This window comes from Gopherus flavomarginatus, chromosome 3, assembly GCF_025201925.1.
Source record: "Gopherus flavomarginatus isolate rGopFla2 chromosome 3, rGopFla2.mat.asm, whole genome shotgun sequence".
In the NCBI taxonomy this organism is placed as follows: Eukaryota; Metazoa; Chordata; order Testudines; family Testudinidae; genus Gopherus; species Gopherus flavomarginatus.
This window is the reverse complement of record NC_066619.1, coordinates 124,994,117-125,020,259: the sequence shown is the minus strand read 5'-3', so window position 1 is coordinate 125,020,259 and position 26,143 is coordinate 124,994,117. Positions and strand designations below refer to the sequence as shown.

General features: G+C 46.1%; 1 protein-coding gene across 3 annotated transcripts in view; it reads left to right on the top strand.

The window, feature by feature from the left end:
* Positions 1-26,143, top strand: part of SHB (SH2 domain containing adaptor protein B) — a 148,004-nt gene that overhangs the window by 12,532 nt on the left and 109,329 nt on the right. Inside the window, exons 3-4 of one of the 3 annotated variants that reach the window (XM_050943142.1) lie at positions 8,157-8,180; positions 24,707-24,742. The exons of the other annotated variants lie outside the window; for them this stretch is intronic. Coding sequence (XP_050799099.1) covers positions 8,157-8,180; positions 24,707-24,742 — 60 coding nt within the window. The remainder of the gene's footprint in view (positions 1-8,156; positions 8,181-24,706; positions 24,743-26,143) is intronic. 3 annotated transcript variants of the gene reach the window in all.

Here is a 26,143-nt window from a genome sequence, read left to right as displayed (position 1 = left end):
TGGTTCCGGGGGCCTTGGTATAGTTTTAGGTTAATTTTTCTATCTACTCAATGGCACTCAGTGCTCAGTCTAGAAGATACTATCAGAGATGCTTAGTTTTGCAGTTCTCAGACTGGATTTGTGTCTTCAGAGATAACATTTAACAGCAAAATGTTCTTAAATAAATAATACATAGAGGTGAGAAATAACAGACCTCAACCCTATTGTCTCTCTGCAAATTTGTGTACACAGAATTAATCCCTTACCTCTCTCTATAAAAGTGCAAAGTTTCTAAAAGTTCAGTGAATAGAAGATTGTTGGGGGCGCACTAGATCTGGAAAAAGAGAAGAAGTCTGGAGATAAATGTGAGAAGGGATGGACAGGCAGTAGAAACAAATGTGAAACAGTTTGAGCAGCATATTCTAGAAGTCTTGAGGTCTTTCTGAATGTAGCCTTCATTGATTTGAGATCCACCATACCATTCTCTAACTAGAAGGGAAAACCTGTAATGGCAGCAGGCCGTAAAAGAGACTCATCTATCTCTGAGTTGTTATAACCTTAATACATATTATTCACAACTAACAGGAATGTACTTTTTATGTAGAAATCCATGATGGGATATAGTGCCCATCTATAAAAAGGGAAATAAAAACAACCCAGGAAACTACAGACCAGTTAATTTAACTTCTGTGCCAGGGAAGATAATGGAGCAAGTAATTAAAGAAATCATCTGCAAACACTTGGAAGGTGGTAAGGTGATAGGGAATAGCCAGCATGGATTTGTAAAGAACAAATCGTGTCAAACCAATCTGATAGCTTTCTTTGATAGGATAACGAGCCTTGTGGATAAGGGAGAAGCGATGGATGTGGCATACCTAGACTTTAGTAAGGCATTTGATACGGTCTTGCATGATATCCTTATCGATAAACTAGGCAAATACAGTTTAGATGGGGCTACTATAAGGTGGGTGCATAACTGGCTGGATAACCGTACTCAGAGAGCAGTTATTAATGACTCCCAATCCTGCTGGAAATGTATAACAAGAGGGGCTCCACAGGGGTCTGTTTTGGGACCGGCTCTGTTCAATATCTTCATCAATGACTTAGATATTGGCATAGAAAGCACACTTATTAAGTTTGCAGATGATACCAAACCAGGAGGGATTGCAACTGCGTTGGAGGACAGGGTCAAAATTCAAAATGATCTGGACAAATCAGCAAAATGGTCTGAGGTAAACCGGATGAAGTTCAATAAAGACAAATGCAAAGTGCTCCACTTAGGAAGGAACAATCAGTTTCACACATACAGAATGGGAAGAGACTGTCTAGGAAGGAGTATGGCAGAAAGAGATCTAGGGGTCATAGTGGATCACAAGCTAAATATGAGTCAACAGTGTGATACTGTTGCAAAAAAAGCAAACGTGATTCAGGGATGCATTAACAGTTGTGTTGTGAGCAAGACACGAGAAGTCATTCTTCCGCTCTACTCTGCTCTGGTTAGGCCTCAACTGGAGTATTGTGTCTAATTCTGGGCACCGCATTTCAAGAAAGATGTGGAAAAATTGGAGAGGGTCCAGAGAAGAGCAACAAGAATGGTTAAAGGTCTTGAGAACATGACCTATGAAGGAAGGCTGAAAGAATTGGATTTATTTAGTTTGGAAAAGAGAAGAGTGAGAGGGGACATGATAGCAGTTTTCAGGTATCTAAAAGGGTGTCATCAGGAGGAGGGAGAAAACTTGTTCACCTTAGCCTGTAATGTTAGAACAAGAAGCAATGGGCTTAAACTGCAGCAAGGGAGATTTAGGTTGTACATTAGGAAAAAGTACCTAACTGTCAGGGTAGTTAAACACTGGAATAAATTGCCTAGGGAGGTTGTGGAATATGTCTGGAGATATTTAAGAGTAAGTTGGATAAATGTCTATCAGGGATGGTCTAGACAGTATTTGGTCCTGCCATGGGGGCAGGGGACTGGACTCGATGACCTCTCGAGGTCCCTTCCAGTCCTAGAGTCTGAGTCTATGATTAAATTGAGTCTTCCCGACTAGATTTAAATGAAATCCACCCTGCTTAATATGCAGTGTTCTGTGCCTAGGCTATTCAGTATCTTATGTTTTCAGCAGCCTCTGACTCTGTTAAATGCTCAATATGTGTCTTATGCCCTAAGCAGGCTTCAGATGTAGGTTTGGAGCAAAATAAATTTGCCCTTGTTACTGACTGGCTTTTATTTCTTTCCTTCTGCATCTAACAGAGCCACATTCTGAAAGAGTCCTCGAAGGAATTCAGTAATGAGGAAAACTGTAGCCAGTGGTTTAACCTTCACAACGGGGAGCTTGCTGACAGCAGTTTTTAGAATAGCCCTTTAAATTTTAGTTGGAAAGCTAACAAACCACTATTACCCAACAATTAAATTGCCAAGAGCCACAGTTGGGCTGTGAGTGCCTCAAATGGTTTGTGTGGAGTTTCATCTTAATTTCTTTTAAATTGCTATTGTGAGTCACTCTTGGGTTTTTCTGAATATTTGTTCTCAGAAATAACAGTTAACCATTGCCACTTTGCTATGGCTATCATGAAGTGCAACATTTGGTTGGTGACAACACACTTTTTCAGCTCTGAGACGTCTTGCTTTCAGATGGATTTTGCTTGTCGCTAAGTTGCATTCACTTGCACTCTTAAATTCCCTGAGGGTGACTTTAGTGACTTGCCTTTTAATATGGTGCCTCTAATCCAGGGGTGGGCAAACTTTTTGGCTCGAGGGCCACAATGGGGTTTCAAAACTATGGAGGGCCAGGTGGGGAAGGCTTTGCCTCCCCAAACAGCCTGGCCCCCTCCCACTTCCTGCCCCCAACTAACCTCCTCAGAGCCCCTGACCCATCCCCCTGACCCATCCCCCCACCCTCGCTCCTTGTCCCCTGACTGCCCCGACCCTATCCACCCCCCACGCCCCTTGACAGGCCCCCCGGGACTCCCATGCCTATCCACCCCCCCCTCCCCAGGACTTCCCCTCATCTAACCTCCTCCTGCTCAGGGGATGGGCAGGACGGTCTCACGGGCCGGCTGTGGCCCACAGGCCTTATTTTGCCCATTTCTGCTCTAATCTTAAGGATGCAAACCATGTCACTAACTACATATACGGGGATCATGTTGCCCCCTGCTGTATTCCATCACCTCCAATGTCTGGTGTATAACAGCTCACAGCACCATGACAGAGTTCCTGAAGGGGAAAAGTGAAGGGAGAATGTGTGTAGACACAATATGTTATTTGGGTTCAAAATAGGTAACTGCTTGCTCTTGCAAGAAGTGCCATGATGTATTAAGACTTTGTATAGACAGGAACTAAGCTCTGGTTCTCATTGAAAATACAGTACTACCAATAACCCAGAGCCTAATCCACCCCACTCATGCTGGAGACACTGGTGTGTAATTCTTGCTTGGCAGGAAGAGCGCTCACTAGTGTACTTACAACACTTATGCAGCAATTCTCTGATCTGACGCTCAAACAGGCCTGACCTTGCCAAGCTTGTGAGCTCTGACAAGATCACAGCCCATGGTGATATGGCTGTAGGTGAAAATGTAACTTCTCTTGCAAAGCATCTCAATTGATCCTGACACCACAATGTTCAGAGAGCAGTTTAAAGGAATGCAAACCCTCTAAGCATGTCGTTTGTTAACTAGTCTGTCTGTACTTTCTACAGCTATAAGAAAGAAATTCCAGATGAAGTTCTGCCCTCATCTGCTCTGAGACTCCCAGTGCAATGTGCAGTGGTGGGAAATCAGTGTTTGCTTTTTGAAAACGCTGCTCTTTGAATCTCTGAGTCAAGGGGAGAAGCACTTGTGAAAATGGGGTCTGCGTACCTTGCTCGACCATGCTATGTGGTGGGGGCACCTTGGTGTGCTGACATGGCTTTCACACCTTGTGATTACCCAGTAAATCCTCTGTGCCATTGGGAGGCAACCGGAGATCAGATACAGAGAAGAGGGGATGGTAAGTGAAAGTTTGCCAACACTCCTCTGCGCTCCTATCTCCTTTCCAAGCTCTGCTCAAAGGAAGGACTTGGCTATGGTTGATGCTGGGCAGACGAACTGGAGCCAAGCCAGAGATCTCCTGCGGCAGATCTCTAAGAAACAGTCACTTTGCAGGCAGTTTAAATCCTAAATCTCCTCTGTGGGGATTTGCGGCAGCTGGCAGCTATGTATGAAACGCTAGGTTTAGTGAGTTCTCCGTAGTAACAAAGAAAACAACTTAGTGGAACCCTGTAGGCCTTTCTAATCCCTTCTCCTCGGAACTGCCAAAGCAAATGGTTTTAAAAAGGACATGAAGTTCGAATCACTTGAGACTGATTCTTCAGCCTTGGACAGCCCTTCTCTGTGGAGAAGAGGAAAGTTTCTGAGACTGGCCCTGGGCCCTCAGAGCTCTGCTTCAGGAAGAGATCTGTTTATCTCTGGTACTCATCTGCCCCCCTTCACTGCAGTGTCATGGAGCCTCGTGATCTTTACTGTATTTCTCCATGCAGCACCCTAGGGGCAGGGCCGATATCTACATTGGAGAGCTGGGACCTGAGGCATAGAGGCCAAGCGACTTGCCCAGAGTGACATGGTATGTCTGTGGCAGAGCAAGGACCTGGACCCAGGTCTCTTCTAAGACTAGGCTAGTGTCCTGACCACTGGTCCATCCATAAGAACCTAAAAACGGCCCTACTGGGTCAGACCAAGGGTCCATCTAGCCCAGTATCCTGTCTTCCGACAGCGGCCAGTGCCAGGTGCCCAAGAGGGAGTGAACAGAACAGGGACTCATCAAGTGATCCATCCCCTGCTACTCATTCCCTGCTTCTGGCAAACAGAGGCTAGGGGCACCACGAGCAATTAAGAAATGAAGGGGTGTGTGTGTGTGTGGGATCTGAGTTTGGGTCCCAAGCTCTTTGTTGAGTCCCGTGGGTCAGCAAGGGAAGAGGCCGTCTGGTGACTTCCCAAGAACGGAAACTACTGATTCCAGGGCTCCAGAGAGTCCCCTCTGGTCCGGCACAGGGGAAAGAAATCCCGTTAGCATGGGCGTCTGGTGACCCGGCCGTTGTGGGGAGACCAGCCCTCATCCCATCCCGTCCCATCCCATCCCCCTCCCGTGCAGGAGCCCAGGGCACCCCATCATGGCCCACAGCTCCAGAGTCAGCCACCCTGAGTCCCTGCAGGAGGCCAGGCCTAGGCCCAGCCAGCCTGTGCCAGGGAAGAGCACCAGGAACTGCAGGAGGGGACCTGGGGGTGGAGTGTGGGCCCACGCCAGACTACAATACACGCCGCCCCTGCCTGTTAGCAGGGTGCAGGGGTGGGTTTCGGGGTGAAAAGTCAAAGTAGGGAGTCCTAGAGGAGCCTTCCCAATAAGCCAGAACAGCTAGCTAAGCTCTGAGCTGCTGAGACTGAGCAGTATAGTGAAATGTCCTTACTTGACTTCTTTAAGGGTGGGAGTTGGAAATGAATCTGTAAGAGACAGTTCGCTTGTTAAGATGTTGTCAGAGGCAAAGTTGCGCAGGGGACTAGGTGCCACCACATCACTTTAGGAGAGCTCTGCACAAATTCTTGGCTCACCGGTGAAAATGAGGTAGGTGATCTAGTCTTACTCCCTAGCAAACCTTTGCTCATATGCTGGGAAATTGCCACACAACTTCACATGATTGCTAGTCCCTGCTCCAGAGGGACTGAAATTGCAGGGGTGTTGCTGGTCAGAACCCAACTTCCTGTTTCAAGCTGCGTGGGGAAGTTTGCCCAGGATCTGCTCCTGCTAGCACAGTTAGTCAGTTTCACTGTCCCAAGCTTGACCCCGGCTCTCCTAAAGAAATAATCAATCTGCCTGAATCAGCCATTCCACAGAAACACTAACCCAGGAACCAATCCCTGTAACAAACTCCATTGCCTACTCTGTCCCCATATCTACTCTAGCGACACCATCAGAGGACCCAACCACATCAGCCACACCATGGGGCTCATTCACCTGCACATCTACTAATGTGATATGCCATCATGTGCCAGCAATGCCCCTCTGCCATGCACATTGGCCAAACCAAACAGTCTCTATGTAGAAGAATAAATGACACAAATCAGACATCAGGAATGGTAACGTACAGAAGCCAGTAGGAGAACACTTCAATCTCCCTGGACATTCAATAACAGATTTAAAAGTAGCCATCCTTCAACAAAAGAACTTCAGAAACAGATTTCAAAGAAAAACGGCAGAGCTACGATTCATTTGCAAATGTAACACCATTAATTTGGGCTTGAGTAGGGACTGGGAGTGGCTGGCTCACTACAAAAGCAATTTTCCCTCTCTTGGTATTGACACCTCCTCATTAATTATTGGGAATGGACCACATCTACCCTGACTGAATTGGCCTTCAACATTGGCTCTCCACTTGTGAGGTAATTCCCTTCTCTTTATGTATCAGTATATTTATGCCTGTATCTGTAATTTTCACTGCATGCACCTGAAGAAGTGGGTTTGTTTTACCTACGAAAGCTTATGACCCAATAAATCTGTTAGTCTTTAAGTTGCCACGGGACTCCTCTTTGTTTCTGTGGATACAGACTAACACAGCTATTCCCTGATACGAGGCTTTTGTGAAATCTCTAGGTTGCGAAATTGGCCTTCAGTCTATGTCCGCTGTGATGTGGTACTGTTCCAATCACACTGCCCTGTGGGATGGTGTAGGGCAGGGCAGCTGCTGCTGTGAGGTGAAAGTCAGCCTGGTGCTGTTAGGGTGCCCGAGTGGGTTGCTAGTCTGGCCCTAGGGGTAGGGTTTGAGAGTCCCTGACAGGGCAGTGGGATTGTGGTGCCTCTCCCTTCCTCTCCCACAGCCCTTTGGTGAGGTGGCAGGAGGGGCACCACACACCGGGCTTTCTTGGTGTTGTAGGAGGGTCTCCACACAGCTCTTTACATGCTTGGACTGTGTCAGCAGCTGAGACCCCCCTATGTGGGCCCTCAGCTAGGGTGACAGGCACAGGCCTGCTGCTGCTGGTCTTCAGACAGGCTGGTGCCCCACAGCTTCTCAGCAGGCTGCTCCTTGTTTTCTGGGAGGACTGGGGTCGGGCTGCGGAAAAAGGAGCCCTCCACCTTCCCTGCAGAGGCTTGTGTGTAGGGCCAGCTTTGGTTGCTCTGTCTGGGCGTGGAGGGCAGTGGCCCGGGGGAGTGTGTGCGCATGGGGAGTTGAGCAGTGGGGCATTAATTGATTGGTGTGTGGGGCTGATGCTGAGGCACAGAGCTTGGCCTGCAGGACAGCAGGGTCCTCAGGCCAGGGCACTGGGAGTGTGGCTGGAAGGCTGGTGTGTTCTGGGCTGGTAGGGAGGCTCAGTCCTTAGGCTAACAGGTGTTGTGTATGTTCCTCCAGCCCTGAAGAGATCCAAGAACCTGTTCACCTCTATGCAGGTGGAACTAGAGAAGCTCTGCCCCCCAGCCCTTCTGTTACTTTCCCTTGCCTAAGCCCCCAGTAGATGTAGAATTGCTCAGGACTGCGATGATCTCGACAGTGGTATAAGCCCGGTAATTCTCAGTTTGACTCCTTGAACCCAGGGCATGTGGGTTGTGACAGCCAGGCTTGTGGTGCTGGGATGGCTTCTGCCGGCTGGCTGCCTTGCTGCTGGCAGTGGTGGTGGTATCTCAGGATGGCTGCTAACTGAAGCTCTCATTACTGCTGTTCTACACATCTGTGCTTTTTCACCTGACCTTTGTCTCTGCAATATACTGTTTAGATATGCACTCCAGGAATCGTCCAAGAGGAGCGTCCAGCATGGAGAGGAGGGAGTGAAATCGGCCGCTGCGTTGTTACACTGATCCAGTAGTGCTGGCTCTGCTCCTGTTTCACTAGCTAGCCTGTCATGCAGGAAAAGCGTGTGGCACACTGCAGGCATAATCCCTGCTGGCTCAGTCCCTGGTCATTTAACCGTCACTGACACTGGAAGCCTGAGGCACCGCCTGTACTGAGGTCAGCTGTAAGCTGGCCAGGGATATTTTAAAGAATGTCTAATAATACAGAGATGTGTCTCCATGGCGTAAAGTCTTTAGGTCATTCTGCTTTTTGTATTGAGCCAACCCTTCTGTTTAACTGCGTAAGCCAGCTCAGGCACACAGAAATTTGAGAGAGAGAAATTACAGCATTTCAGTCCAATTTGCAGTAGTGCTGTGTGCATATATTTAGAAATGCTTGTTACGGAGTTCAGAAGTTTGAGCAAACGAGGATCCAGGTGAACTAAATTGAATGCTGAAATTTGCCCGGGTATGTGCAAAAACAGGTCGAGGCAAAAATGGGGTGTGCTTGGCTTCATATATTGTAACTGGAGAAAAGTTCAAACAATATTTAAAAATCATTGGAAGCATTTTGTGTTCACTAACTTGCACTTTGCCCTCTCTAAGAAGAAAGCACAGGGATGACTGCACTTCCCTTGTTTAATGTGACAGGCATCATAGAGAGGATCATGTTGAAATAAGAAATATAATTGCTCTTATATCGGAAGTTTAAGCCTTCAGGTGCACTTGATCAAGCTATTTGAGTGTAAAAAATATTGCAAAGAAAACAAGTAAGTGTATGTGTTTTCGTGCACCTGGTGTGGCCAGACTTCTAGAAAGGATGACTCTTGGATGGCTTCTGGTCTTCAAGAATATTCCTACATATTATCCCATTAGTACAGTGTAATTGGTGCTGCAGCTTTACTCTGGTAGTACGTTGGTTGCTAAATTCTTGGGTTATTTCTTATTGCCGATGACACTGAAGTCTTGCTGAAATAGCTTCTGCAAACACAGTATTATGTAACGTTTTTATTTGTGATGCTTCAGTGTAGATCAGTGTAGCTTCAGAATGCTTTTCTCATGTCTTGCAGCTAACATGAAGCATTGACATTGCCAGTGAGCTCGATGGAAAGTGCAGTACACAGTTAAGGCACTGTCATTTGGGATCCTTTTGAAGCGCAGTTCTCATCTACTGTTGTTCAGGGTATCCTGGGATCTTCTCACTGCTTGCATCTAGAGCCACATCATCTGACTTCAGTGACAAAAATAAAACGTTAATTGCTTTTTACACCTTTTTAGCTCTGTTGGCTCTGCTGGTTTGAGAGGGAGTGTGTGATTCACATGTGTGCAACTCAGCAGATTTACTCAGAGTTCCAGCTGAGTAGACTTGTGGAAATCCACTGAAGGAAGTGGGACTGTACATGTGTTGTGGGTCTAACTTGGGCTGCAGAACCTCTAATAGTAGTGTTGGTGATCAAACAGAAAAGAGCCCTGCTTGATTTTTTGCAGCATCCAGGCTGAATTTGCAGGGCTGACAGTAGTGTGTGGAGAGGGATTTTATTTAGGTTACGTCTACACTACGCATCTTTTTAGCGACACAGCTGTGCCACTACAGCCGTGCTGCTAAAATGTGCGCAGTATAGCTGCTCTTTGATGCCAGGAGAGAGTTCTTCTGCTGATAAAAAAACAATTCCACCCCCAAGGAGTGGTGGTAGCTTTGTCGGTGCGAGAGCTCTCTTGCCAATAAAGCGCTGTTCACACCGGGACTTTTCCTGGGTTATTGATTGCCTGAGTTGTTTGGTGTGGTTAGTTTGGACAGGAATGGAGGTGTAAAGGATGTTGACACTTAATTGTTGGGATGCTGGGAACACCACTTGGCTTGTATATCTTCTTTCTTTGTTCTCATGCAGATTCCTTTTTCTTCTTTCTCATTTCAGAATATTTTAAATTATCATCCCTGTAATAGTTGTAACTTGGCTACGTTGCACATGTTTACTAAAATGCGTGCTGACTAGCACATTGTCGCACACAATATGGACTTGTGTTAGAAATGGTTGCTGGTGAACATTTCCAAAGCAGCTGGGAGTCTGACATCAACAAGAGGTTAATTGCAAATTAAAATGAAAGCCGCCTGCTCCCTAAAGCATCCCATTCTGTGAGGTTACTCAAATTTAGTCAGCTGCTTGCCTAAACAAAAGGGCATCACACCTGATCAAGGACAATGGTCCTGAGTGGTGTCAGCTTCCTCTGGAATTAACAGGAGTGGAGGGTGCCTGGCATCTCATAGGATCAAACTCATAGTTGCCAGACCATTTGAAGCTTTAATAACACTTTATTAACTCTTTCTTTTGCAACGAATTCATTTAAATTGCAACCAAAAGATTATTTTCAGATTTTAAAGGAAATGAATAGATGAGCCAACATTCATTTTATTTCATTCTCTACTTTTCTTGAGCTTTCTGGCTTAAGTTTTTTGTTTGTTCTTCTCTAGACAAACCAGCACTGCAGTTCCACATTCTGTTAGTTCTGGGCAATTATATGTGGGGATTTTGTTCTGCTTCTGAAATACCGGACCTTGGCTATCAACCTGATGCCAGGTACTGGTGTGTAATTGACCAGGGTAGCATAAAGCTGACAGCTGAAGCTGCAAAACCTGATATCAAGAGAGACATTTTGGTGGTAGAATGGGAAGAAGGAGGATACACTCCAAAGCATTGAGGCCAAATCATGGTTTCCATAAATTTCATAAAATAAACTCCAGTGATCCAGAGCATGGAAACTTGCATATGATGCGGCCTGTACAGACAGTAGGATGGTGACAAACACAAGATTGTAAAGTAGGGAATGTAAGGATATTTAATATAAAATAGAGTTGGGTGAGTCTGCTATTCTGGATTGCAAATTGATGGTAACATTAATATAACCTGTTGGATTCACTTAAATCTTGGGAGTCTACAAACATGAATCTAGCTCTTCCTTTAGAGTTAAAGCTTGCCTGGCAGGCAGCAGCCTTTGAAATCCTTAAGTTTAGAGTAAAGTTATTGTTCTAAGTTCCCATCAAGATTTCTTATCCCAAAACCTTACTATCATTTAAATCTCTGTACTTGATGATTTTAAAAATAATCAGTGCAGCTGTCAAAGGGATGTGATCTCCTTGTAGACAAAGCTGCATCTGGATCAATTTTTAACTATGGCATTAAGGGTGGTTTGGCTGGATATTCAGTTTGTGTCCATCCTTGGTGATCTGATTGGCCACCAAAGCTCTTGGCGACCATGTGATCCCCAGTCATGTAGTGGCATTCCTCGTTAGACTTTTTTCATAGGTGATTGATCTTCCATGCTAATACTACATCCGTGTCAAGAAAGTCGCTGCACCTGAACCACTGCTGATGGAACTGGCTGCTGAGTTTGGCTGTGAATATCCTCACTGTGGTCCTGTCCTGCCACTTATTATGGAGCATCTGATGAAGACGATCATCGAAAATCTGATAGTTTTCAGCCTTCCTCAGTGCTCCCACTTGACTGCCACAGAGTGAAACAGGTACGACTGTCAATCAGCAGCTGCGTAGCAAGCTTCAGAGGCTGCTGAAGAACTCAAGACTTTTTTTCATGGGAAGTTGAATTTCCAAATTCCCTCAAGGTGCTTCTTATTTGACGTGGGCCTACCAGCTGGAAACTTATCTCCTGCCCCTTACAAACAACCGCGTTTCCAGCCCTGCCAGCAGCACTGCTCTGGCTGGGCCCATGTGAACCGCCATGAATTGGGCTGACCGCTTGGCTTTAGTCTGGAGCCTCCATTTGGATCTGCCAGTGTAGAGGGCTTGTGACATTTTGGCCCATGTGTAATTCTTTAACCAAATAACCTGCATCTGTTGTCAGAGGGCCCAGTCACAATCCCACCGACCTTAATGGGAGTCTTTCCATTGACTTGAATGGGGGCTGTGTTGGCCTGTTGCTTTGATTTTTGAGATCTTGAATCCACTTTTTGTATCCTGGCTCGCAGCTGGGGGAAGTACTGGTTTGAAAAACGCTGTCCAGAGCCATGTGGTGGTTGGCTTAAATGAGAGTTTTGAGTTTAGCACTTAAATTAAAAATTTGACGGCCCCTTTATAAGCTGTCAAAACGCTGCTTGTGCTCTGGAGACCTTTCTGATGCATTTTGACATAGGCAGCTGAGCTAATGGGGTTACATTGACAGGCGGTTTTAAAGGAAACATCTACCTGCAGGTTTGTTTGGGAAGCAAGACTGGAAGACCCTTTGAATGTTGAGGAGGCAAATTTGCTTGTTGAAATGTTGCATGGTTGTAAAAAGTAGGCAATAAATGTTAGTGCATATATGGGCATCTTACACAAACCGATTTCTTCTGTGACTAGTGACTGCTTCTTTGTAAGTGTGTGCATCTGGAAAAACAAGGAATTCACATGACGTGGAAAATTGGAGTTTAACACACACCTTTTCAAAGCTAGCTAATGTTCATTTATTTCTTCGTTTCAAGAGAAGAATCTCTCCTCTGCCTTCACCGAGCCCTACCTGCTGCTTTACCGTTACAGCGCGGAATTGTGTAAGGGGGCCACTGACGCGCCTTACGCATCTTCAGTGACGTCAGAGGGTTTTAACACCTTCGCTTGCATCTCTGGCAGCTCATAAGCACTGCTCCGGGCAGAGTTGTTCCTGTCTCCCTCTTCACCCTCATTTGCAGTCACTCCCTTTGGTCCTTTTGGTCAGCTAGCCCCTGTGTCTGTGTGACCATACAATTCCCCCCATCCCATAAATGCACCACTCCTCCCTCCCCCTCCTCTGCTGAACAATTGATTGGGTCAGAATGTAGCAAGGGAGGGCATGACAACTCTCCATCTTGAGTGCCTGTTTTCTGTGTTCAGTTTGGCAGTTGAGAAGGAAGTGAATGCTGTCTGCGCCAATGCAAACAAAGGTCATGTCTACACTGTGGCAGCAGGGCTGCAGTGCTGTAGTTATGCCGCTCTAGCGTCCATGGGGTAGAAGCAGACTACAGCGACAGAAGGGGATTTTCCATTGCTGTAGGAACTCCACCTCCCTAAGCAAAAGTAGCTATAGTTGAGAGAATACTTCTGTCAACCTAGTTGCATCTACACTGGAGATTGTCTGTCTGTGCAGTTAGAGCACTCAGTGTGGATTTGTTGCATCCCTGAGTGTATTAGCTATAACGCAAGAACTAGGGGTCACCAAATGAAATTAGTAGGCAGCAGGTTTAAAACAAAGAAAGTATTTCTTCACACAATGCACAGTCAACCTGTGGAACTCTTTGCCAGAGGATATTGTGAAGGCCAAGGCCATAACATGGTTCAAAAAGGAACTAGATAAATTCATGGAGGATAGGTCCATCAATGGCTATTAGCCAGGATGGACAGGAATGGTGTCCGTAGCCTCAGTTTGCCAGAAACTGGGAATGGATGACAAGGGATGGATCACTTGATGATTCCCTGTTCTGTTCATTCCTTCTGGGGCACCTGGCACTGGCCACTGTCAAATTGGAACCCCATTGTTTTAAAGCCAGATTTTCATAAATTCACATAGTGATGTGTCCTTTTTCTGGTTGTGCAATTACATGGATGCACATCAGTCACTGGAATTAAACACACACACATTCTATTAGACCTATAATTATTTGAATACACACGGTTCTGAATATCTGGCCTTTAGTATATAGAAGGTATAGAACAGCTAATAATTTACAAAACACACCTTTAGTAGTTGGATTTTAGAAGGGTCTAAATGGCAAATTACTACTACTACTACTGCTCCATCTACATCATATAGCCTGTTTTCTCTAGTATCTGCTACTTTTATTTTGGTTTTTTTCACATCTAGTATCTGGACCATGGTTACCACCAATATATGCTTTGAATTAACAGATCTGCTCCACAACTGAATCATGTTTGTGTACTTGGATGATAGGGCTAGTGTACACTGGGAAACTACCTGGCATTGCTAGAGAGAAGTGATACTCGGACTGAGGCTTGGGAGCCGCAAGGGGTGCTTTAATGCATCTCCTGTGCCTCTTTGCAGCACGTGAAATTAAAACTGTTTGATTTAATTAACAATCCACCAAGATGCTTTTTACTGTAGTATTAACCAATTGTAAAATATTTGGTCAGTCATTTTGCCATGAGAATTATGTGTACAAGAAACAATGAATTCACACAGCTATGGCTTTTGGGTAAAGTTGATCTCTAATTTAGCACCTGAACTGCTGAGGTCTGAGTATCCTTGCTGTAGAAGAATAGTCTATTTTGTTGTAGCTATGCTGGAACAACTCCCCAAAGTGACTTTTATTCTGAAAAAGTGCCCACATTGGGGACCGGGGGGGTGGGGGGAATACCAGAATAGCTGACCTCTAGTAGATTACTTACTCTGCTCTAGTTATGGGGAAAAATTTCCCCATTGTAGTCAGTCTTCGTTTTGAATGCTTTACTTGGTTGGCGTATCTCCCTTTCATATGCAAAAAATTATTTTTATTGATCTCTTGAGGTGTTAGTTCCTCAAATGTGCATGTTAGGTTTTTTTTTCTCGATATTTTCTGACTGATTTACATTTACATACAGTAGAACCTCAGTTACGGACACCTTGGAAATGGATTATGTATGTTTGTTTGTAACAGAACAAAACATTGTTTCAAAAGTGTACAACTGAACATTGACTGAATTAAGTTTTGGAACTTCACTATGCAGAAGAAAAATGCTGCTTTTAACCTTCTTAGTTTAAATGAAACAAGCACAGAAACTGTTTCCTCGCCTTGTTGAATCTTTTTTTTTTAAACCTTCCCTTTATTTTTATTTTTATTTTAGTGGTTTAGATTTAACACAGAACTGTACTATACAGTGTTTGCTTTTTTTGGTCTCTGCTGGCTGACTGCACACTCCCAGTTCCAAATGAGCTGTGTAGTTGACCGGTCAGTTCGCAACTCTGGTGTGTGTAATGCTGAGGTTCTACCATATGTTTTCTGAAGTTTTCATTATTTGATTAACTATGTAGTAACAGAAATTGTGATTTCTTGTAAAAATACTTTGAACATTTGAATTATCACTTAAAATTACTGTAACGGGAACATTAAATCATAGTAGTGAACTGGTTGATGACTTTATAGTTGGTTTCACTTTTTTAAACATATTTGATGGGTTTTTTCCATGTGCTATTCTGCTACAGCCAAGACTAATTGATTTTGTTTATAGACTCCTGAAAAGGGAGCTTTATTGCAAGTGAATACATGCGTTTAGATAGGTTATATGGGAAGAGTATTTAGTGGAAAAAATACTCTGTGAATGGTTGAAAGCAAATACCTGTTTTTGGCATGGTCTACCAGAAGAGTGGATTATGTGAAGCATGGTCTGTAATAAACCTTTGTAATCCACCTGATAACCAGTAATTAATGATGATAGGATTATTCCAGATCTAATTTAATAGGATATCTGAAATACTAGTCTCAGTGACTTCCACGCTAAAACTAATTCACTTGCCGTAATCTAAAACGGAAAAACTCCCCCAGGTTTTGTAAGGAAAGAATCTGAGTGTTCATTCATGTGACTAAACGTGACCTGTCATCATTTTGCTAACATTCAAATATCGGTTACAGCGAGTATGTTAGCCTGTTACAGCTTAGGGGCAGAACCAGACATAGCAGCAGGGGATTGCTCTACACCTTGTAGCTGACTCTCAGAGCCCCCCTGTAAAGAGGCAAAGCAAGCCTTGTCCCTATTTCATAGATGAGGGCAACTTGCTGAGACAGAGAAATTCCAAGGTGACGTGGTGGGCAGTAAAGCCGGAGTCAGAATTTGGTGGTTCCTCTCTTGAGAACGCCAGGAGAGGAAGTGCCTTGCTCCCCTTGGGCTGCAGTGAAGGGACAGATCTGGGGCGATTGTTTGCTTCAGTTGTTTTCCTGTTTTCCTTTTCTCATTGGCCTCAAGGCCCTGGTCCAATAAAACACTTGCAGGCATATTTAACTTTGAGTACATGGGATGTTCCATTGAAGTAAGAAGCTAGTGCTTTGCTGGGAACACTCCACACCCTTCCTTAAAATGGGCTAGTCTTGGAGGGACTCCCCAAAATGAAAAATAGTTCTACTCTGATTGCTGCACTCCACTATGCCATCGACAAAGAACACCAGTCCTAAGGCAGAGTCGTGCTGAGCTGGCAATGTCCTTCCCTGTGTACATGGATTTATTTAAATACAAGGCAATAGAAATTGTGTTTGGCGACCTTGGGAAGGTGAAGCTTTCATAGGTGGGACCAAGTACCTTCTTCTCTGTTCTTCTTGCTAAGCCATTAGATTTTTCTGTCTTCTGAAAGGTTGGGATCTCATCCGGCTGTTTGCCTTTGCTTCTGAAGAAGGATGAAGAAGTATCTTCAGTGGGTCTCCTAGAAAGAGTCCTCTTGAGAAGATACATTGGGATTCAGAGACTCTTGAGATGGGAAAACAGAGCTCTGTTGTGGTTTTGCCCATGCACCTCTTCAAGCAGCCTTCACCAGGAGTGGCAAAGGGAGTAGAGCCATTGGCAGCACAGCTTCTCCAGGAAGGTGTCTGCAGGACAGGCCGTGATCTGTAGGGTTCTGCACTCAGTGCCACATGGATCTTGGTGAGGCTCTTAGCCTCTGTGGAGGCAACAAACCACTTCATTGCTTTTTTCACTTTCATAATCTGGCTACAAACATCCCTTTAAAAGTAATAATTAGATTTTGCGGAATGCAGCAAAATCCACAGCCACGCCCTGTTTCACTGCCCTGTTTTATGCTTCTGTGACTGGGGCGGAAGCTGGCATTGCATGTGACATGCCTTTTTCGGGCAGGGCACTGTGATAAACTTCAGTTCAAGGAAACTACACCAGTAGGAAACTCCTCCAGGTTTCTGACCTTGATAGTCTTTGGATTGAGAAAAAGGAAAGGCGCAGCAGTGCAGTTAGAGCTGCTGTAAACCATTCCCGTTATTGTTTGGATGCTGCTTTCTGCGGCTCTTGTAAATTTCCTCATTGTGAAGCAAAGCAATTAGATACACTCAAAGGGCTGAATGTTTTGTGCTCTTTCCTTAATAAAATATGCTGGATGAAACGTTAGCGAGGCAAATGGATAGTTGCAGATTTTGTGGCTTTCAGCAAAAATAGATAATTTTAGCATAAGACCCACTTGCTAAGAACGCCTAGAATAATTTTCCATTTTGGTCGGCCTGGAGATTGTATAATCTGTTGTTTTTATATGTGGTCATAATGGGCTTTTGAGAAAAATCCTTCCCCACTTACCAATAAGAAATCTCCATGGTAATGGAGCACCGACTATTAGACCCACAATTTTAGACTTGCGTTCAAATTGTTATGCATCGTGTCCTCTTTTTTGTTTTTCTGTGAACTTGAGCCTTGCTAAAGCACTGATCCTGCCCCATAGACGTGAATGGGAATTTTGCCATTGATTTCAGCGGTTGCAGGATTAGGCCCTATAAATAACAATGCAAAGATGTAGAGTTGCTGTTGCTTGTGGACTGCTACCTTATTAAGCATCGTAACCTCAATTTATGAAGAAAGTCTGGTATACTTTCACCAACACGGCCAAATTCCACTCCTTTAGCAGTATATTTGGCTTGCCTGTAATGGCAAACTACACTAGTAAATACATTATTTTAAGAAAACCTAAGGTGAAGGTTTTGAATTGGAAAAACTAGTTCAGCAAAAGTCAACAGCCCAGGAATTATTTTGCATGTCCCATCAAAGTCTCCTGTTGCTGTGAGAAAGAAGTAGACATTCCTGCACTGGCTATACTGGGTGAGAGGGATGTGGAATTGCTTCCTTACTGACCTTGACTTTATTGAACCTTTCAGATTCTTTCATGATTAGCACTAGACCCAGGAGCTTCTTGTTAAAACTACCTCTGGCAGATGACAAGATTAATAGTTAAAAGAGACTGTGAATCACTTCATATATAACTAAATTCAAATGAATTCTGCTGAATTAAATTACCCTTTAAACTTTCATTGTCTAGTACTCCAGCTTCTGTAGTGGTTTGCGAATTCAGCTTCTTTCCAGTAAACAGTAAATGTGAGGCCAGACTTATTCATATAGATTGGGCAGGATGTTTGCTCTGCTTATCAAAAGACTGTAAATAGTTGAAGGCACCTTGCTTTGAACATTGGCCCATGTTTGTTTTTTGTAGCCATTATTATTTTCTCCTCCTCCTTTTCGAATTAACCATTTTTAGTGTTCTCTTTACAGTTGAAGGGATGAAGAGAATTGGCCCCATCCCTAGTTTAGAAAAGTAACAACTGGAATATTAGTAAACAAGAATTTGAAGACTGGGGAAGGCTAGTAAACAGTCAGAGAATCTGTTCCCTGTAAATTCAATGTAGTTTCTCGGCGGCATCTGGATTAAAGCCTGTATTAGTGAAAACTGATTGCTGTGTGGCTAATCGCCTTCAAGCAAGGTCTTTTGTATTTGTCAGCCATTTGAATAAACACTGCCTGATGAAACAAGCATGCCCTGGCTTCTGACAGCAAAAAAAATTTATCCATCAAACAAACTGCCATAAAGAAGAGGTAGAGTAACTAGAAATACAGTTCTGTACAAAATAGATTCACTATATTCTCAGAAGAAAACAAGGCTTGCCTGATGCTGCAGTTTCCCCCTGTGTTGGCAAACTTTTAAACCTCGCTCTTAAAAACGATTTCTGCAAGCTCTTGTCATGCCAGTCTGGTTTGCTTGGGGCATAACGCTTGAAAAATCCATTCCCAAGGCTAGATGGTGACCTAGCCTGGAACAGTTCCTACAAATTGATTTTGACGAGATCCCTGTCGGCATTGGCTAGCATAACCGCGTTTACAGAAACCATTTAAAAACTAGCTTTAAAATCTGTTTCTGAACAAAGGCAAGGCTCGTGTGGACAGGACCAAAGAAGATGCATAGAAAGTAGGCATAAACGACTGCTGGTTGGAATGCAGAATATCTGGTGGTAATATTGGTAGCTGCCTGTGGGACAAGCCACCCGACTGACAATTTCAAAGTCCCCTCCCCTTCTCTCGGACCTCTGTTACTTTCCTCTCTGCCAGAGAAGAGGAATCCACAAGCATAAAACTTTCGAAGAACCCACAGGATTGGGTTCTTCCTGCTGAGTTTGCTGTAATCTCTGCTGCATGCACGCATACATTCTAAAGTTTCTAGCCCTTCTGGCAGTGAAGATGGCAGTGATAGTCCAATGTACTTCTGTCCTGTTGAGTCTGTAGCCGTACAAACTGAGAGCAGAGAGGTGTCAATGCCTCCTTATGCATTATGCTTGAATATATGACCATCTAAAGGCCCATGTAGTTTCTTGCGTCACTGCCGAGTACTATGCAGGGTACTGCAGCTGGATTTACCTTGGACAGCTTGACTTTCAATGAGAAACTGCATTTGGAACATGCTCTTTGCTGCAGTGGCTGGAGAACCAGTTGAAACACAGCTGGAAACAATTGGGTTTAATTTTGGTTTTGACTCTGAGGGCCTTGCCCAAAAAAAAAAAAGCCCGCAAAAGATTCTGCTGCCAGCTCAGTGGATTCAAATGAAAACAAAATCGGCATTTTTTAAACTTCTATGTAAGTGTAATGAGTATATTGCTTTTCGTGTAAATGCTGTTAATTGGAGGCAGACTGGCTAAATTTCACACATTATAGAAATTGATTTGCTGCAGATTTGGACAAAATAGAAACACTTACTACAGGTTTCGCCTTGATTTTTCTAAAATCTATAGTAGAGTAAATTTCTTTAAAATAGAAATCTGTTAAGCCACTGCACAATTTAGGAGAGTCTAGGTATTTTTTCAGATACTTTTAGATGTTTCCTTACTTGTATTCCTCACAAAAATGCCTGTAAAACCATTTAAAGTGGGTTCTCAGTAAAGTTTGGGATATTAGTGTAAGCAACAAAATTCAGTTATTTGGAAGGGGGAAATGATACATTTTACCAGTTTGTGGAAACTAAGGCCCTGTGCTCTTACTGAGGGCACCAGAATACAGCATGTATCTGTTAGAAGTTAGACACGTGGGGGGTGGGGGGGAGACATGTAGATGATCTCCTCTTGTTAGTGATTTAAAGAGAAGAGGTATTTTGTGGAACTTCAGAAAATGTCACAGGTCCAGGATGGCTCTCAGAACTCTTGCAGGCACTCAGAATGAGTCTTGCTTCTCTTGACTTGGCGACACACCTGGAAGACCTGATAGTTGCCATCCTCCCCCACTCAAACAAGGTGATTGGGTATGTTATTCCATAAGCAGATAAAGAGCTTTGTAAGGTAACAATGTGATAGGGCATGTGTGATGTTTTTGGCCATATAGCACTGGAGAGCTTTCACGCCTTGTCATAAACAGATGGTTAAGGGTTAATGTCTCTTTTACCTGTAAAGGGTTAAGAAGCTCAGTAAACCTGGCTGACACCTGACCAGAGGACCAATAGGGGGACAAGATACTTTCAAATCTTGGTGGAGGGAAGTCTTTGTGTGTGTGTTTGTGTGTGGTGGTGTTCGCTCTTGGGGCTAAGAGGGACCAGACGTACACCCAGGTTTTCCCAATCTTTCTGAATCAGTCTTTCATGTTTCAAAATTGTAAGTAATAGCCAGGCAAGGCAGATTAGTCTTATGTTTGTTTTCTTAACTTGTAAATGTGTCTTTTTGCTGGAAGGATTTTTACCTCTGTTTGCTGTAACTTTGAATCTAAGGCTGGTTGGGGGGGGGTCCCTCTAGTCTATAGGAATCTGAGTACCCTGTAAAGCATTTTCCATTCTGATTTTACAGAGATAACTTATACTTTTTTTCTTTAATTAAAAGCTTTCTTTTTAAGAACTTGATTGATTTTTCCTTGTTTTAAAATCCAAGGGATTGAGTCTGAACTCACCAGGGATTGGTGGGAGGAAAGGAGGGGGGATGGTTAATTCCTCCTTGTTTTAAGAGCCAAGGGGTTTGGGTCTGCGTTCCCCAGGGAAGGTTTTGGGGGAACAGAAAGTGTGCCAGATACTAAATTCTGGCTGGTGGCAGCGTACCAGTTTTAAGCTAGTAATTAAGCTTAAGTGTTCATGCAGGTCCCTACTTTTTGTACCCTAAAGTTCAAAGTGGGGGGGAAAAAACCTTGACATGCCTACTGGACTTGAAATGCAGAAAGACTCTGTTAATGTGTGTGAAATGCTGACCACCTCACTGAAATTAAATCCTTGGAAAGAAAATGCAGCAACAAGAAACAGTGGAAATAGCCATGTTAGCCACGCTTTCTCAGAGTGAGGATGATTTGTCCTTAGCATGCAGGGGACATAAATTTACATCTTATTGTTTTCGTAGCATTGCGGAAATCTCTGATATCAGGCGGCTCTCTGTGTTCATAACTATTCTGTAACCATGTAAAATGTCTGTCTCAGGTTCTTCTGACTACCTCTCTCTAGTGTGAGTGCCTCACAATCTTTAATGCATTTCCCTTTGTAAGGCCCGAGGGAGGGAAGGAAGAGTGGTTATCGCCATTTTATAGATAAAGGTAACCGAGGCCCTGAGAGACTGTTACTTCCCCAAAGTCACAAAGGATGTTTGTAGCAGAGCAGGAATCGAACCAGGGTTTCTTAGAGCTGGACCATTCTGTAAACTGCCTTTGAGTCCTTCAAAAAATAGAAAAACGAGATGGGGAAAAGTGCAATGTATCAAGGCACATACTTGAATCCTCTAGGCCAGCTCCCTTGGGGTTCCATGAAAGCTGTTACGTCGCCAGCATTGTGCCTGGTTATGAGGCGCGCCTGGCACATGCCGATCAAGTTACTTGCCTCTGTGAGTTGCTCTTAAGCTGATGGAACTGAGATGGTGACAATCAATTGACCGACCCATAGGGCAGCTGATGTTCTTGGTAGGGTGAGTGGTCAGAGTTCTGTTGGGAGAGCTATTTAAACTTCATGAGCCCTTTATGTAGTTGGTGTCTGATCCTTTTGCAACCTTTTATGCACTGAGATCTGACTCTCTCTCTTTTGAGTGTGCTCCCTCCTGATTTATTTTCTGGTTAGCATCACTAGATGTGCGGAGAGCTGAAAAGCCTTTTCTTCAGTGAGTATGTTGACCACAGCACTGTCTATGGTACAGTGATTATCTCTTGCTGAATCCCGACTTGATGGTTACACATAGCAAATGGTTGGACCCACCAGAACAGAGCGCCAAACTGTGTTAATTTATTTAGGTCGGGGGCTTTCAACTTTTTGTAGTGTGGAGTCAACCATCCCTCTGTTAACAGAGAGATTGTCTCATGAGCCACCTCTATTCTCTCATCCCCCAGTTGTGCAGACAACATTCCCTCCCATTTGTGATTAGCCGCTGCTAATATGGAAAGTGAAATTAAGTGTGTTAGTGTAAATTAGCCGTCTTTTTACTGTAATATATTAGCTTGAAACATGGAACCAGCCAGTTCTTTGCAGGCCCATAAGCAAGCGATCCATAAACCACCAGTGGTTCTCGACCCACAGACTGTACAGTCTTGAGCTAACCTCTTACTGAGGAACTGAAGATGGAAAAGAATCTGTTCCTGGACGATGAATGCTGAACCCTTATTGCAAAGCGGGAGCAGAAATACGATTAGGGGGATTTTGTTGTGTGTGAGTGATGACTCTCTTCTACCTTCTCCCCACAGTCCTTGTGGGCTGTTGCTTCTTATTGTTCCCTGGGTGACTGTAAGCTGAAAGTCTCTTCTGTGTGAGGAACCAGACTGTTCCCACAAGGCAGAAGCCTGGCCTGTCTCTTCGTTAAGGCTTCCAGTTCAGGGGGCTTGTTTGACTCCTCTGCTGCCTCTGGAGGTTCAGATGGCCGTGGTTAGTCAGGGGAGTGTGACTGCTACTGTGGAAAAGGCTGTGTGCCGCTCCCTAGCCCTTTAGATTGGAGGGAAAGTGCAGCTGGTCCTGAGTGCAGCTGTTTGCTTTCTTAGTGGTTTATGCATGCAGTATCCGACACCTGTGTCCTGCAGTCTGCACTGGCTTCCAGTTCGCTTCAGATAGCAATGCCTGTCTGCTGGATTCAGCCTATAAATGGAGGGGGTGGCCTTGCGGCTGGGTCGGCCTTCTCTTAGTGGAGATCTGCTTGGGTGCTAGGGCTGATGGGCCTCTAGATTTTGTGTTAAGCGACTACTGTCAGGGCAGGTTGCTGACTCTGGGATCTGGTTGGCCACGGTACAGGCTTACCCTCTCGGGCTGTCCCTCAGTCAGCTCACCCCCTGAGGAGGGTCTGGAGGTGTGTGATGGGCAGGGAGGGAAAGTTACGTACGCTGCCTGGGGCAAGAAGCATTTTTTTTAGAACTAGGGTGACCAGATCCCATGAGTGAAATATCAGGACACATTGGGAGGAGGGAGGGGAGCAGAGACGGACACAGGTGCACAGTCCCGACTGGAGCCAGAGGCACACTGGTCCGCCTGGCTTTGTGCTACCAGTGTGCCCCTTCCTGTTGGGGGTGGGCCCATGCTGCGCCACACAGCTCCCCTGCCCAGCGCCCCCCTACAGCCCTTCCACAACAAATGCACAGAGCTGGGCACACACACCCTGCCCAGCGCCGCCTGCCCACAGCCTCACCACAGCTGCCCAGCACTCCATACAGAACCCCCGCTCGCTAGTCTCCCAATACACATAGATTTCCCCTCCCTCCCAGTGCCCTTCCCCACAGCCCCACCACCACAACTACACAATGCCCCAGACAGACCCGTACTGCCCAGTGTCCTGACACACACACACATCTCCCTCACTGCCCAGCACCCTCCAACAGGTCCCCGCTGTCTAGCACCCCAAAACACACAAACCTCCCCCACAGCCCAGCACCTTCCACACCCTCGCAGCCCACGCACACTTCTCAGACACTCACTCCATCACACCCTGCCCCCCTCCCTAGCTGCACTCACCAGCCCTGCCAGGAGGTCTCTGCTTCTAGGGTCAGAGTGGTGAGGGGAGTCTCCAGACTCTTCAAGTGCTGCGCCTGCCACAAGCGCGAGCTCCGTGGCCCTCGTTGGCTGCGAAAAGCACCAGTGGGGCTGCCGGAGCTGAGGAGTCAGGCTTCAGGCCCCGGCAGCACACAGAGCCCACAACCCAAGAGCCAGAGAGACCTCCCAGGCATAAGCGGCAGGTTTGTATAATTTTTGGTGGTGCTCCCCACGCCGCCCCCACTCCCACCCTGTAAGCCAATATAAAATGAAGCTACAACGTGTCGGCACCACAAGATTACAAGGGTCAATTTAAAAGTGGAAAGTCAGAAGCAGCACTTGCCTGCTTCAATATACGGTTTTATATTTTGTTGCAACTGTTGTGACAAAGTGGAAATGTTCTTAATGTTTTGTCTGAATACTGTGTGGGTGCCTCAGTTTCCCCTGCAAGGTGCCAACTGAAGGTGTTGGGGACAAAGAGATCAGGTGGCCTCCTTGTCCAGAAGAGAGACACAGGCCAGAGGAGGGAGTGTCAGTTTGGAGCTGGCTGGGGAAATGGGGAGAGGCCCAGAACTTGGGTCTGGGCTCCCCACCCCCAAAGATGGACCTGACTGAGGGGTCCTGTTTTCTGTACCTACAAGCTCTATTTTAGACTGTGTTCCTGTCATCTAATAAACCTTCTGTTTTACCGGCTGGCTGAGAGTCATGTCTAACTGCAGAGTTGGGGTGCAGGGACTTCTGGTTGCCCCAGGACCTGCCTGGGCAGACTCGCTGCGGAAAGCTTACGGTATGGAAGGGCATGCTGAATGCTCCGAGGTCAGACCCAGGAACCTGTAAGCTGCTTGCCCTGGAGACAGTCTGCTCAGAGAGAGGAGGCTCCCCCAGAGTCCTGACTGGCTTTGTATGGAGTAGTTCCAAAGCATCCCCTTCCTCACCATGCACTTCCGGGAAGTCCGCACAGGCACTGACACGCCTTCCTCTGGCCTTTGTCTCTTTTCCAGGCATTAGGAGGCCACCTGATCTCTTTATTCTCCAACACCTTCAGTTGGCACCTTGCAGGAGAGCGGCCCAGGCCATCAGTTGCCTGGAGACAGGGTTTCGACCATTCTCTGTGCAGACGGCATCACACTGGCCCTCTAGGGCTCTACAACAATCACACCCCCTTATCCCACCATCTAGATCCTTGAGAAATGCATAGGGGAAACTGAGGCACCCACACAGTATTCAGAGAAAACATTAAGAACATTCCCACTTCGTAACGTCTGTATACGACTAGTTATATACTTTAAAGGGTGTAAAATAATCAAGTATTGTGCTAAACACAATGATACTCCAAACTGACTACCAAATTTAAGGTGCACGCTTTTCCCCTCAGGTGAGGGCTCTGGGGTGGGGCTGGGGCTGAGGGGCTCACAATGCAGGACGGTGCTCAGGATTGGGATGCTGAGGGCGCAGGCTCTGGGGTGGGACAGGGCTGGGGATAAGGAACTTGGAGTGCAGACCGGCTGCCTCAGGGCTAGGGCCAGAGAGGGCTTCCCACCCCCTTTCTGGCAGCAGCAAACTCCAGGTGAGAGACCACTCCTCCCTCCCACCCCCCGCAGCACACTCCCTCTGCACCACAGTCATTGCACATGGTCCTAGGCCTCTCTCAGGTCCAGAAAAACCACTCGCCTCCCCTATGGTGGGTACTGGGTGGGGGGGGGGTTGCCATCATGTGTGGCCTCCCCTGCTGCTGCCCCTCACCATAGCCTCGCTGGGGATGGGGGATAGGGCTGCCCCTTGCCCAGCATGGGGCAGGAGTGGGGACTGGGGGGGGGCAGTGTGTCACAAAATTCACCCAAGCCCCAGCTGCTCAAGTCTAGGAAGCCCCCCTCCCTCCCCCATCTCCCCTGTGGGGGTGGGTGTTGGGGGGGGGTGAACGGGACTGCCTGCACATGTGGCTTCCTTCCTCTCCTGCTGCAGCCTGCTGCCCCTCACCCTTGCCTCACTGGGGATGGGGCTGCCCCTTGCCCAGCATTGGGCAGGAGTGGGGGCTGCCAAGGGGAGGGGGCGGATCACAGGGTCAAACCTTACCGAAGCCCCAGAAGCTGCTCAGGTGAATGAGGTCCACTCCAGATGTCCATCTCCTGGCCAGAACCCCCCTTGGCGTCTCCTCCAGGTGGGTGCCGGGAGACAGGAGAGAGGGATGCCAAGCAGGTACATGCCTCCTCCCCCCTCACCCCCCAGGCTGCTGGCCGCTGCTCTCTCTAGCCTTAGGCAGAAGCAGCCGGCAGCACAAGCAAGGGAGAGAGGCACGGGCTGTTTTGTTTTTTTTTCAGGCAGGAAAGCTTGGCGGGGTGGGGGCGGGGGAGATGCTCTGAGGCGGGGGTGGGTGGGGGGGGAGGAGAGATGCTCCAGGCAGGGCCAGGGGAGAAACCCAGCTCCAAATATTGGTGGAGCACAGCCCCCAGCCTTGAATATTCTTGGTGCTCAGGCTCCACGAGCCCGTATAACCTA